General features: G+C 42.2%; 1 protein-coding gene across 12 annotated transcripts in view; it reads right to left on the reverse strand.

The window, feature by feature from the left end:
• The window catches only part of KCNIP1 (potassium voltage-gated channel interacting protein 1), a 776797-nt gene that overhangs the window by 113606 nt on the left and 649003 nt on the right, over positions 1–14188 (reverse strand). For 2 of the 12 annotated variants that reach the window (XM_077327118.1, XM_077327117.1), the window contains exon 1: positions 8600–8971. The exons of 7 other annotated variants lie outside the window; for them this stretch is intronic. In XM_077327118.1, coding sequence (XP_077183233.1) covers positions 8600–8840 — 241 coding nt within the window. In that variant the 5' untranslated portion in view covers positions 8841–8971. Of the gene's footprint in view, positions 1–7310; positions 7555–8394; positions 8427–8599; positions 8972–14188 lie in introns of those variants that run through there. 3 more of the 12 variants (XM_077327129.1, XM_077327128.1, XM_077327124.1) reach the window with 3 other exon arrangements.

A 14188-nucleotide genomic window follows, 5' to 3' on the forward strand; every position in this document is an offset into this window, starting at 1 on the left:
GGTAGTTACTCACCTGGAGTCAGACATCCTGGAACGTGAAGTCAAATGGGCCTTAGGAAGTCTGAGCAACAATAAAGCTAGTGGAGGTGACATCATTCCAGTTGACTGGAATAGTCCAGTTTGAACTATTCAAAATCTTAAAAGATGATGCAGTAAAAGTGCTACACTCAATATACCAGCAAATTTGGAAAACTCAACAATGGCCACAGGATTGGAAAAGGTCAGTTTACATTCCCATCCCAAAGAAGGGCAATGCCTAAGAATGTTCAAACTACTGCACCATTGCACTCATTTCTCATGCTAGCAAAGTTATGCTCAAAATCCTACAAGCTAGGCTCCAGCAATATGTGGACTCAGAACTTCCAGAAGTAAAGGCAGGATTTCAAAGAGGCAGAGGAACTAGAGATCAAATTGCCAACATATGCTGGATCATGGAGAAAGCTAGGGAGTTCCAGAAAAATATCTACTTCTGCTTCATTGATTATGCTAAAGCCTTTGATTGTGTGGAGCACAACAAATTGTGGCAAGTTCTTAAAGAGATGGGAATACCAGAACATCTTATTTGTATCTTGAGAAACCGATATGCAGGTCAAGAAGCAACAGTGAGAATTGAACATGGAATCACTTATTGGTTCAAAATTGAGAAAGGAGTTCGGCAAGGCTGTATACTGGTCTATTTAACTTGTATGCAGAGCACATCATGAGAAAGGCGGGGTTAGATGAGTCACAAATTGGAATCAAGATTGCAGGGAGAAATATCAACAACCTCAGATATGCAGATGATACCACTCTAATGGCAGAAAGTGAAGAGGAACTAAAGAGCCTGTTGATGCGGGTGAAGGAGGAGAGTGTAAAAGTTGGCTTGAAACTCAACATCAAGAAAACGAACATCATGGCATCTGGCCCTCTCAATTCCTGGCAAATAGATGGGGAAGAAATGGAGGTAGTGACAGATTTTATTTTCTTGGGCTCTGCAGGAAAAAGGGGACTGCAGCAATGAAATTAAATGACACTTGCTCCTGGGGAGGAAATCTATGGCAAATCTAGACAGCATCCTAAAAAGCAGAGACATCACCCTGCCAGCAAATGTGCATGTAGTCAAGGCTATGGTTTTCCCAGTTGCAAGGTATGGCTGTGAAAGTTGGACCATAAGGAAGGCTGAGCGTCAATGAATTGAGGCTTTTGAACTCTGGTGCTGGAGAAGACTCTTACGAGTCCCTTGGACTGCAAGGCGAACAAACCAGTCAGTCCTAGAGGAGATCAGCCCAGACTGCTCCTTAGAAGGCCAGATCCTGAAGATGAAACTCAAATACTTTGGCTACCTCATGAGAAGGAAGGACTCCCTGGAGAGGAGTTTAATGCTGGGAGCGATTGAGGGCAAAAGAAGAAGGAGACGACAGAGAATGAGGTGGCTGGATGGAGTCACTGAATCAGTAGGTGCAAACTTAAATAGACTCCGGGGAATGGTAGAGGACAGGAAAGCCTGGAGGATCATTGTCCATGGGGTCGCGATGGGTTGGACACGACTTCGCACCTAACAACTACTACTGGCTGGCCTCTCTGCTGGAGGGAGGAGGCAGCCAAGCAACTGTTTGTAGTCTTGAGGCCTACTGCACAGGGTTCTTGTGCAGATGAAACTGGATGCTGTTGTGGAGGTTCTTTTGCCTCCTGTTTCATCTGCACAACAACCCTTTGCAGTAGTCCTCAAATCTGCAGAGAGTTGCACAGATGAAATAAACATGGCTTGGCTGTTTCTTCCCTCCAGCAGTGAGGCTGGCCACAGCAGTATTTTAAATGAGAATGAGCTTTTCTGTCAGCTAGTGGTTTGGCAGAAAGGGAAAGCTGTTCCTCCCCTCAAAAGGAAAGCACAAGTACCTCTACAGGCTCCTTTGTATTGATCTTGGAAATGCCTCCCTCGCCTCAGTCAGGGGATGTCAGAGGCTTCCTTCACAGCAGCCTTGAAGCAAAGGGGGAGGGAGAAAACTCTCCAGCCACCTTCCAGCTCCATCAGCCGGCAAAATGAGGGAAGTTGTTGGACGTGACAATTAGGCCTGTGCAGCCCTTTCTGCCTGGGTAGCTGTTCTTAATACTCTGCTGGTGAGCTGTAATTCCAGGAGCTCTCCAGGCCCCACCTGGAGGTTGGCTACCCCTGCAGAGCTGATCATTATAATCTAGAGATGAACAGCGATCTAGAGACAATGGTAGAGGCTTGCAGACTGAGGTTGGGGTAGAGTGGTGCGGGTATGTCCCTCCTGGGCTATGAGCTATGGCCATCCCTTACCAGCAACTTCTTGTATTCTGGGGTGCAGACAGACAGAGCAGCATCAGTCCTGTGAGTCTGGAAAGTACAGGAAGATCTAAATAAAAATATTTTGAGGCTGAAACTGAAAATAGTGAATAAGTAAATGGCTGGAGAGACATGGGAATGACTTTTTTCAAGCTTGGCCTGGTAAATAAAAAACAGTACTTGCCAGGAAGGTCCTATGAACTCAAAGGCATAAGTGGCCCAGAACTTCAAGTGCAGTTAGCTTTACAGGCAAGTAGACAGTGAGACTTTGGGGGGAAACTAGGTGATCCACCTTTATTAGGGAACGACTTGGCCTTGCAGACAACAACAGGGACTGCAGTTACCAGCAGTAGGCCTCAGGCTTCAGAAAGGCAGACATCACCAGCCAAGCGACCAAGGGGTGTCTGGGGCCACATGCATTTCTTTTGAAGGGATGCATGTGAGGGGAGAGACCTTTCCCTTCAGTCTAATTTCCTGGAGATGAGCTGTACTTCCAGGGGATTCTCAGACCCCACCTGGAGCGTGGGATCCCTAAACCTCAGGGAGATACAATACTACACAGTCGCCCCTCCAAAGCAGCCATTTTTGCCTGACGAGCTGATCGTTATAGTTTGGAGATAAGCAGTAATTACAGGAGATCTCCAGGCCTCACCTGGAGGTTGGCTGTCCCTGGTCTGAACATATTTCTTGAAATCTGGAAGTGGGGCCTCAAAAGTGTGTAATGGCCTGACAGCCACCTAGCACCCCCTGACCTATTTCAGGTCAAGAAAACATTGCACAAAAGAGATAACATTGCCAGACTGGTGTAGGTTTATGTTCTGGAATTCCACACTTTCTAGGTCAAGATTGCTGTGCACAAAGAGACCTCCTTTTAGGGTTGCCATCTTCCAAGTGAGGCTCTCTATCCCACATCCCTCATGGGGAGTCTGCTATGGGGAGAGGAATGGAAGGCGATTGGAAACTGCTTTGAGACACCTGAGTCCTACTTAGTGACTGTGGCCCATTCCCAGTTCTCTCAGACCTCTCACAGCCCCACATAACTCACAGGTTGACTATTGTGGGGAGACAAATGGAAAAGGTGTTTGCAAACCACTTTGAGACTCCTTTGGGCAGAAACAGCAGGGTACAAAAATCCAGCTCTCCTTCTTCTAAGAGGCAACAGTGAAAGAAGCATGTGGGCACATAAGATTTTATCAACAGTAAAAAATTGAGATAGAAGGAAGAGGGCAGACACCTATATACTGTGACTACCCCATGTAGCTTAGGGCAGGGGGACATTTCGGTGTCTGTGGCCTAATTCACACAAGAAGGGAAATGACATTGATCTCAGAACTGGGAGGAATTGGTTGCCATGTAATCTCCCCCTAATCTGATTTTCCCTTCACATTTCTGAAGACATGGCTTTGGAAAGCTCATCTGTAACCACTATGCCACAATTCCCAAAGGTCAGTCTTCTCCCATACTCAACGAACATTCCAAACCACAGGTTATTGACACCCATATCTCCACACCCATGCCCTCATTTGCCACCACGCCACCACAACCTCCCAGACAACACACACATTCAACCCCATGCCCTTATAGACTGGACAACTCCTCCCCTTCCTCTTCCCACTGCCAAGCTCTAGCGCCTGTTGTATTCCTGGATACAACGAGCTTTGCCCCTAGTACCCTGAATAAAACTTGGTTGGGTTTAAAGGTGCTAAAATGTTGTTCCACTGTATCAGACCAACATGGCTACCTACCTGAGTCTTTACTTATATATTAAGTATATTTTAAGTATTATTTCTTGTGTGATAGTTTATTAGAAGATCTGAGAGGTGTTTTACATCCCCTTTTTTCTGCATAGCAGAACCCCATCCTCTAAACCAGACCCATCCCCATACCAGTTAGAAGTAAATGCAACTGATTATTGCTAATTCCCCCTTCCCTCTTCTGCCTGCTATAGTGTTCCCAGAGTACCTGCAGCTCCATCAGATGAAACATTTGGGAAATCTCAGTGACTGCAGATTGCAGATGGGGATGAAGGGAATTGGTAAAAATCATGCATCCCTGCTGACAGAAGAGCCATGTACCAACAATAAATGATCTTTGGATTCTATCCTTGTTTACTTTTGAAATCTTTTTTCACATTTACTATTGTAACCTCTTTTCTATTAATAACTTTAAAATACCAAGTAAATTAAAACTGAAGGCAGGAACCATTCCAAATGCTTAATTTTAACAGAATATGTGCACGATTATCACTTCCCTCTTACAGGGATCCAAGTAGCTTCCCTCAACTCAAGCTAGAAGGAAATAAATTGTTTTTTTCAGTGTTCAAAATGCTGCAGTTTCATGTGGGGAAAATATGATTCTTTCCCCTAGACAATGTATCTGCAAGTGCTGTGTAGAATATGATTATAGGAGTGTTATGAAGTTAGGGTTGCTAACCTCCAGATGGGGCCTGGAGGTGACCCACATTTACCACTGAACTCCACACTACAGAAATCAGTTCCCCTGGAAAAGATGTCTGCTTTGGAGGCTTAACTCCATAATATTGTGCCAAGTTGAGGTTCTTCCCCTCCCTAAAATATGCTCTCTCTCGGCTCTACCCCCCCCCCAAAAAAAAACCTCCAGGTATTTCCCAGCCTAGAGCTGGCAACTCTAGTTATGAGCCTTTACTGAATATATAAACACAAACATATATACACATAACCACATCTACTGCATTTAACTTTTCTATATTTAAAACCTCTTTAGGGGATCTACACATATAGTATTTTATATTTCCATAACGTGACCAGATTTCCGGGGCCACAAGGCAGCAGGTGGGCCTTCCTCCCTCCCTCCCCTCCCCCCCTCCCCGACTGGCCTCCGAAGGGTGGCAGTGGCGTGACGGCAGTGGTGGTGGCGATGGCGGCGGTGGCAGCAAGTGGGCTCTCCCTCCCTCCTCCCTCCCCAACTGGCCTCATTACCGGCGATAGTGATGGTGATGGCGACGGCAGCGACAGGTGGCAGGTGCGCCATTCCACCCCGACTGGCCTCAGAGTGGTGGCGGCTCGGGAAGAGCCGCGCTGAACAGGTGGCAGCAGAGCCAGCCGGGAAGCCCCACCCCAGAGTCCGGACGCCTGCGTGGGGGCCTCCTGAGCCTGGGCTGCCTGCTGGGCTGCCTGCTGGGCATGTGGCCAAAAAAATAAATAAAAATAATTTAAAAATTAAAATAAATTTTTAAAAATTGGAGAACGCTGTGGGACAATTAGAAAACGCCACGGAACATGAGGCAAATGCCCAAAATGAGGGACTGTCCCGCCAAAGGTGGGAAATCTGGCCACCTTATATTTCCAGCATAGTACTATTCACTAAGAGTTACAGCTGGGAAAAAGTCACCTTATTACTAGTCTTTCAAGATCAGATCTTGATTTGATCCCCAATCAATTAATATCACAATTGGATCACCAATCAGTGTAATTAGTGGTCATAAAACAAAATCTCTAGGTGACTGTATGCTAAGACTATTGATCCCCTCTTCATTCTGAGCATTATATATATTGTCATGCATGTAACCAATATCATACATACTCTGCCTCTGAAAACACAAGAGTCCATTTATAGTAAAAAGTAATTGATAGATGTTCCCTCCACAAATATGACTCGTTTGTTTTCAATCCCAGATAAACTGACACTTCCAAAGACTTCTGTGAGGCTAGTGAAACAATATTTCTCTCTTACTGAATCCATCTGAGGGTAGTTGCTCTATATATTTAACAATTTTAGGCCTAATAATGTTTACAAAGTTAGGTTGACTTTGTAATTCCCCTATATTGTTCTTTTTTTAAAGTGTTGCACTCACTTGATTACCTTCCAGTTCTGCAGTCACAGAGACACATAAATAAATAAATCTTAGTATTGCATATTTTAGTTGAAAGGTTTTAAAAAACCAACCTTTCACATTCCAGTGTGCTCTTTACGAACACTCATCCAGCCCAGTTAACTTATTGCATCTTAATTTTGCAATCAGTAAAGATTTCAGTGGAGATTCCTGAGAATGTGAAATATAGAGTCATAGACTTTAGTAAAAGGCAAAAGATTTATGCGATCTGAAGAGAAACCAGACTATAGACTAACAGAGTTGGAAGGGACCTTCTGGATCATCTTGTCCAACCCCCTGCGCATATTTATGGGATTACTTGTTTTCTGTTCAGGATCAGTTAATGTATTCAAGCAAAATGGTCAGAGAAGCTTGGCTGGTATTAATAAAATGTGCAAGAGTTAAACACAACTTGGCAGGTTAAATGTCTTTCCTTTGTTCAGTCTGTCTCGCCAGCATCCCCCTACAAGTAACAGAAAGAGACAAAGGTAATAACCTAAAAGCCCAAATGCCTCTGTAATCCCTCTCTCATGTGATATCAATGCAATTGCCATTTTGAGGGTTGTTTTGTTTCATGAGATCGTTTTTTTGTGTGTAGGTGCTATTTGGCATCACTGGGAGCTCCAGCTGGAAGTTTAGGAGGCCTCAGAGAAAATAAACTCAAAACTTATGCTTAGCTATTTAACTGCATGTTGTACAACACACTGCCAAATCCGAAGAGGACAGTTTTACAGCCTAAAAGGCAGCAGCAATTAACAACCAAAGCTGCAGAAGAGATGCAATCCATTAGCCCAAAGAGATGTTGGAGGAGCGTACACTGCTTACTGCAAAGATTTAATATACACAACACTGCAGAACTTAGAACTGAGTTACCTGATGCTGTTGCATGATTACCTAAAGTCAAACAATAAAATCCATCCTGGATTTTCACAAAGGCAGCAATCCAATAAAAATCTTTAAAGCACAACTATGTTCTGAATGCATTTTATAAAGGGCTGGTGTTTTACTCTTTGCCAAGAGCTGCCTGTACCAACTGATCACAGCAATTTGCTATTTTTCCCCCTAGGACCATGTTGTGGAGTCTAAACAGGTGATTTATCTTCTAGAAATGAGCAGAAATTTCACTGTCGGAGTTACAGTAGTGAACCAATAGAAAAGAAATCCTGCACTCACATGGATGGCACTGTAAATGCAAGCTGCTGCAGAATTTCATACTGCTTTTCTTCTTTTCCTTTTGTAATGCACGGAGGTGAGCCCCTTTTAGGATACCATCAAGACTGATGGTTTATTAATGACATTTTTTGCAGACTTCTCATTGGATAATTGGATTTCATTTCCCATCAGTGTATATTAATCTATTATTGTGTTTCATGTGAGGAAATCAGAAATCAACATGTCTAAGTAGTAACTGTGTGTGTGTGTGTGTGTGTGCACATGCACGTGCAAACATATTGGGAAATGTTTGTACTATTGCCATCTGTAACAACTTTTAACCCATCAAGAGCTTTACAAAACAGAGCTGTGGAGATGGAGCATAGTTAGTGTTCCAACAACAAGAAAAATAAAATGATGAAACCTGAAACCAATGTACCATATGCTTTGGTCATTCATTTCTTATGAGGGTTTCCCCACCACCACCCCTTGATATGTTTTTTTGTAACCTTTCAGCAAGGGGACCTTTTGTGTTTAGGTTTGTTCAAACAGGTTCTCATTAAGAAAAACTTACTACATTTCTGAAAATGACTGCCTGGACTCAGGAAGGGATTGTCAGTGCTTCTTCATTTTCATATTGAGGAATTAAGTATGTTTTAGCAACATTAATTTCCACACAATTTACTAAGGGGGGGGGGAATTGGGTGCTAAAGGGAATACGTTCCCTGTTTCCAAATAATATTAAATAAATGTTTATCCTTTCCTCCAAAACCTTTCTTGAAATTTAATCTTATTTCCTATTGTTGCTTTACTTTGCTCTGCAGTATGAAAAATAAGTCTCCTTTGTGTCAAATGCACTTTTCAAGTGTATTTAACAGCAAGCAGACCCCACTGAACTGTGGGGGACTTGCTCATAAGTAAACATGCTTAGAATCATGCTATTAATTATTTATATTAACAAAGTAATATATGTCCTAAGTATTAGCTCATTTCCAGCTATCCCAAGAGAGGCATATCCCCCCTCCCCAAAGTAACTGAGATATAGGGAAGCAGTAATCACAAAAGGAAATAAGCTTTATAAGTAAAGATATATATATATATCTACCTCAACTAGATTTCTGGAAGCTTGTAAAAGCTCTGAAAAACATAAAACAACACCCGATACCGCAAAATTAAAGAGATGTGAAACAGAAACATGTACAGGAGAAAAATGCGACTTTTTATTTCCTTCTACTTGCTGCCTTAGTGATTTTTTAAAAAACTATATAAACCTACATATAGGAGCTGGTAAAACTTTGAGATTCTCTTACCATCTGATAAGTCAATTAGCCCAAGGTAGTGCAAAAGTTTCAGAGAAGAGCATACCACCACCACAATTCCTAAAGTCTGCAGCCCTTCTGACTCTCCTTTGCTCCACATCCTTAAAGACAACGTATAGATAGTAGAAGATAGTAGCCTCTGGCGTGCTAGCAAAAACGACAGGCAGGGATTGAAAGCAGTGAAAAAAATCAGCTGTTTGAAGCTTTTCTTCCTGCTGCTCGATAAGTGCATGGCTCATTTTCTCTCTTTCGCCTCTCTCTCTGGGTGTCTCCTTATGCGTGAGTGTGATTCTCACTCTTTGCCTTTTTCTGTTTTTCCTGTTCTCCGCCTCCCTTCCAGTCCTTCTCTCTTCCACATTTTAGCAGTAATCTATGATCTCTCTCTCTCTCTCTCTCTCTCTCTCTCTCTCTCTCTCTTGGGTAATGGTTAATACCTCTCATTTACAATTTAACATTGTGCTGCTAACCTCAGCAATGTTGCCAGAGGTTCTACGGGGTACCTTACAGATGGGATAGTTTGCTCAGTTTCACCAATTGATGCTTCTTTTCCTCTATTGATATTGATAACAAAAGAAATTTCCAGTAGGAATGCTGAAGGAACTTTCTCTTTCCCCCTACCACACTCTCCATTATGATAATGATTACTTAAGCTCTATTCACAAGTTACAGTGAAAGCAATTTGTGTGATTTTTTTTCTCTTTGTGTGCATGCTGAGTAATTCTCATGTTACACCCGTGATTGAAACCCTTCTTATCTCCAGGTGTTACTCCCTGGTTTCATTTGTAAAGTTCTCTTTCTTACTAACCAGTCCTTACACAGACATGAAGGTCATACACACATTCACTGTAAGAAACATACAGGCCATTTGTGTCAGGATTAGACTATCAGCAATGAATTCATACTATCTTACGACAGGTATATGATGAGGGCTACTTTCAAATACCTGCTAAATCATGAAACTGAGGCCCAAACAGGCTGGGCTCCACCGTTGTGCATATATTTCAAAAACCATTTTGAGAAACTGCATCTTTGCGCAAAGAAATATTACATGACAGCTATTTTTGCATTTAAACTTGCACCTAAAGTTTTCCCCCCCTTATGACATTAAAGATCCAGTTCCCTATGATTTTTCCTGCAGGTAGAAAAGTAAGGATGATATTCTGGATAAAAAGGCTTAAACAGTCTCTCAATACTCCATCCATGTTCCTGCAAAGATTGCTTTTCATTTAAGAAAATACTTGGGAGGAAGAGAAATACAAATTGCTCATTCAAGAGAAGTCTTGGAGTAGTTTAACTCATTCTAATAAGATTCCAAAGTAAATTGTATGCAGATTATAAGTTCAGTCACATAAGTTCAAAGAAGATATAAACTGGTATTGTCATTTTCAGAACATATGAATAAAAATATATCTGGCACTCTTTAGCATACAGATTTTTAAAAGCTTGGTTTCTTCCAGACAGAGGAAGGGAGTAAGAAATGAATCAGACTTGTCATCTGTGTAGTGGATTTTACATTCTGTTTTTCACTGTTACTACTCCCACCCAGTAACTTGTGTGCAGTTGTAAAGACAGATCAGCTCAGTCTATGTGGCTGGAGATAATTATAGGTCTTCCCCTCACCCCAAAACCTGAAAGGCTCATGGCGTTTTGTGGTACTGCATACTCAACTTCTAACATCCCACTTGCCTGTGATCAAACAGGTTTTTTTTTTAGTATGAGCACACACTACAGAAGACGATAGAGCAGCAAAGGAAAACAGATTGTTCATTGTGGGTGACAATGGCTGTATCACGCCATGTTAAACTCTCTTTAAAACTGTTGCTTGTACCCTGCCTTTTTGTGTGTGTGCCCTTTTTAATGAGGAAATGTCCTTGTGATTCCATTAACAATATGATTGGATTTCCTTCAGTGGAAATATGGACTTACAAAACAATATCTCTGATAAACCACTGTGAGGTTCCAAGTACACTTGGAACTAAGTATACTTACTAGTAGTGTACACTGAGTACAATTACTAGTAGTGACACATTCACTTTAATGAGACTTGCTTCCAAGTATACATGCTTAGGATTACACTTAGTAACCAGATGCTCTTATCTGCTACCACCATTTCCTTAATGAATGTTAGGTCATGTTTGTGAGCTGACTGTTTTGGTTTGATATGTGGACTTTTTGGTACAGCAACCAATATTGAGAGTTCAAAGCACAGATCTAGCTTTATTACCAAGCCTTTAACCACTACTAAAGATATGGTCACTTATACCAGCTTTACCAAAGAACAGTGCTCAAGCATGCTAATAAATTATGCTGGTTGCTTTATATGTCAATCTGTTGCATCCAACACAAAAGAAATGTTACTTGCTTCATGCCCATCTGTAATGCAAACAGATCCATCCAGACAAGTCAACTTCAGAAGTATTCACGGGCAAAGGAAGGAGAAAATGTGTACAACTCAGCTGTACCTAGAAACCAAATATAAGGGTCAGATAGTGAAAGGAGAAGCCTGCTCCGTATACTCACAGGCCTGGCTGCTTTCCTGATCTGTCCCTTTTCCATCACAGTGTGTTGTTCAGCACCATCCCCCCCCTCAGTGGAGGACCACTTAATTAACATGATGAAATCAAGAAGCTGAACAGGAAATGTTGCCTTTATTCCCTCTACGAACTTCCTCTGTGATATCATCATGTAACTGACTGATGACATAATATCATGTCATGATAACATCATGTCATCAGATTACTGAAGGTAATACTTCTATTTAGAATTAGGATATCCACACATTTCACCTTTGTCTCACCTTTCCTGTCTGAGTGCGTTTGCATATATGTGCTATATATAAATTCAGATGATTTAGATAAATCATGCATTGCAGCACACTGCAAATATCAGGCAATTTTTTCAGCATTTGATCCTTCCCAGGATCATTTCCTTCAGTTAATGAAAATATTCAAACTTGCTTAAGATCATTCCCTCTCAGTTAATAGAAAGGTCTGATGGCATTAAGCCACAAGTTATTGAAGCTGCTAGTGCCTTCATAGTTTTGGACTGGTGTGGCATTAGTGTTGTATAGAGATTAGAACAACATTTCTCAACTTTTTTTACCATTGAGAAAACCCTGAAACATTGTTCAGCCTTTGAAAACCCACAAAAGTGGTGTGATTATGCAGAATATGGATAGGAAGTATAGTTGTCTATATGCCCACCTGGGGTCCCGCCCCTTCCCACCTCCTCTGGACCCATCATTGGCCACTTTGGGAGTGGGGGAGGGTAGACATGACCTAGATGTGGCTAAAGTGGAATACAAGAAACAGGCTGATTAAAAAATGTCTTCCAGAGCTCCTGTGGAAAGGAGGGTGTCGGGTGTCTCTATATATCAAGCAGCTCCATTGTCAGCAGCCTTCCCGCAAACCGTGGCCCCAGTTTGTGGGGCCGTTTACAGTTTCCCGTATCATTAATGAGGTGGCGGTGGAACTCTCTCTGCCTAAGACTTATAAAGATGTCCATCCTGTGTTTCATTGGAGCATGCTGCACCATGTTCCTGGACTGGACAAATGGCATTCTTGTCCTGACACTCTAATTCTGGTGAACGTATACCCACTATGAGGTCAAGCAAATCCTGGGCTCCAGGATACACAGAGGCAAACTCCAGTATCTTGTGGATTGGAAGGAGTTTCCCATGGGGATAGGGAGTAGGTAGATGCCACTTATGTCTGACCGCCCAGGCTGGTCAGGGACTTCCACTCAGCCTACCCCCTGAAACCTTTCCCATTGTCCATTGCTGCTTGGGGCAGCAGGATGTCAGAATCCTGTTGTTTCTGCCATTATTTACTGATATTTATGTAGCTAGGTATGTAGATACCTACAGATACCTGTAGGGGTTGGAGTTAGCCTGTCTTCTTTACCATGTTTTATTGCCTTATGTGTACTGCCCTGATCCTCCTTCCTGCATTCCACTCCTCTCCATCCTTTTCACCCCTTCTCAATCCTGATTCATCTCCTTCCCACCCCACCACCCCCTTTCTGCCCTTCAGAGCCTTGAAATTCCACTATCTGGGTGTTGTGACTATTTGATATTCTCCCGCTTTTTCTGGATTCCCACAGGAGGGGGAAGCAGGGTTGGGGTTATAAGACCTGTATCTTTTGCCTCAGTTTCAACAATGTTTTGATGAGAGTACTTTCTTACTCAATAAATGAAATCTTCTACTTCAAATCAAGAGTTTGCTTTTCTGGGTAATTGAAGATCCTTACAGTATGCAGATACATCACATTACTGGAAGGAAATAGTGGAGACTTGAAATAGCTACTGATAAAGTTTAATGCAAAAAGTTCCATAGTAGGATTAGAGCTAGACATAAGCAAGACAGAAGTAATGACAATTAAGAAATTAAAATTGTTCAAGATTTTCTATTTCTTGGCTCCATCATCAATCCCAAAGAATACTGCAACCAAGAAATCAGAAGGAAATTGAGACTCGGAGAGGCAGCCATAAAAAAGTTAGAAAAGACTCTAAAATGTAGGGTCAAGTTGCCAGCTACCAGGATCAAGATCAAGATCAAGATGATAACTGGATATATTATGAACTGCGAAAAAGACAAATAAGTGGGTTCTAGATCAAATCAAGCCTGAATTTTCCCTAGAAGCTAAAATGGCCAGACTGAGACTATCATAGTTTGGTCACATTATGAGAAGGCCAGAGTCACTGGAAAAGATAATAAGGCTAGGAAAAGTTGAAAGCAGCAGGAAAAGAATTAGATCTAACATAAAATGATTTAACTCAGTCAAGGAAGCCATGACCCTCAGATGCCAAGACCTGAGCAAAGCTGTTTACAATAGGCCATTTGGGAGGTCATTAAGGTATAGAGTTGCCATAAGTTGGAAATGTCTTGATGGCACTTAACATACACACGCACTTCAGAAGAGAGACTGATGGAGCAAGGCACTGTGCCCTCCAGTCTCTTTTTCTGTTACTCCAGCAGTTATTTGGCTGTGCATCTATTCAATTAATGTGAAAGTCAAAGTTCCCTTGAAAGTAGTTTTTCTTTGTCCCCTCCCTGCCCTGCTTCCAATGGTAAGCTATTTGTTCTTTCAGCTTGCTAAAATCATTTTCCAATTGTGAAAATGTAAATATTCATACTTAATTTCTTCTGCTGTTCTCAGTCTTAGAAGCTATAGAAGTCTTAGACACATACAGGGCCATGCTGTTTTGGAAAAGGACTACAAACCCTCCTCTAGTCATGCCAACCTCACAGTGCCAGCTAGGTTTGCCTGATCTGAGCTGGGGAATGTCTGGAGATTTTTGTGGGTGGAGACTGAGGAGGGGAGGGTTTGGAGAGGGGAGGGGGATAATGTCATAAAGTTCAATCTCCAAAGGAACCATTTTCTCCAGGAGAACTGATCACTGTCACCTGGACACATTGTAGTTCCAGAAGAGCTCCAGCCACTTCCTGGAGGTTGGCAACTCTAGAGCCAGCTGGAATGAACAATGTCTCTGTTGTGTTCCTCCTTGCTGGACACACTCTGCCCAAGCTAGCATGGCAAACACAGCCAGATACTACCAAGTTTCTCCTCCAAGAACACTGT

The sequence above is a fragment of the Paroedura picta genome, chromosome 3, assembly GCF_049243985.1.
Source record: "Paroedura picta isolate Pp20150507F chromosome 3, Ppicta_v3.0, whole genome shotgun sequence".
Lineage (NCBI taxonomy): Eukaryota > Metazoa > Chordata > Lepidosauria > Squamata > Gekkonidae > Paroedura > Paroedura picta.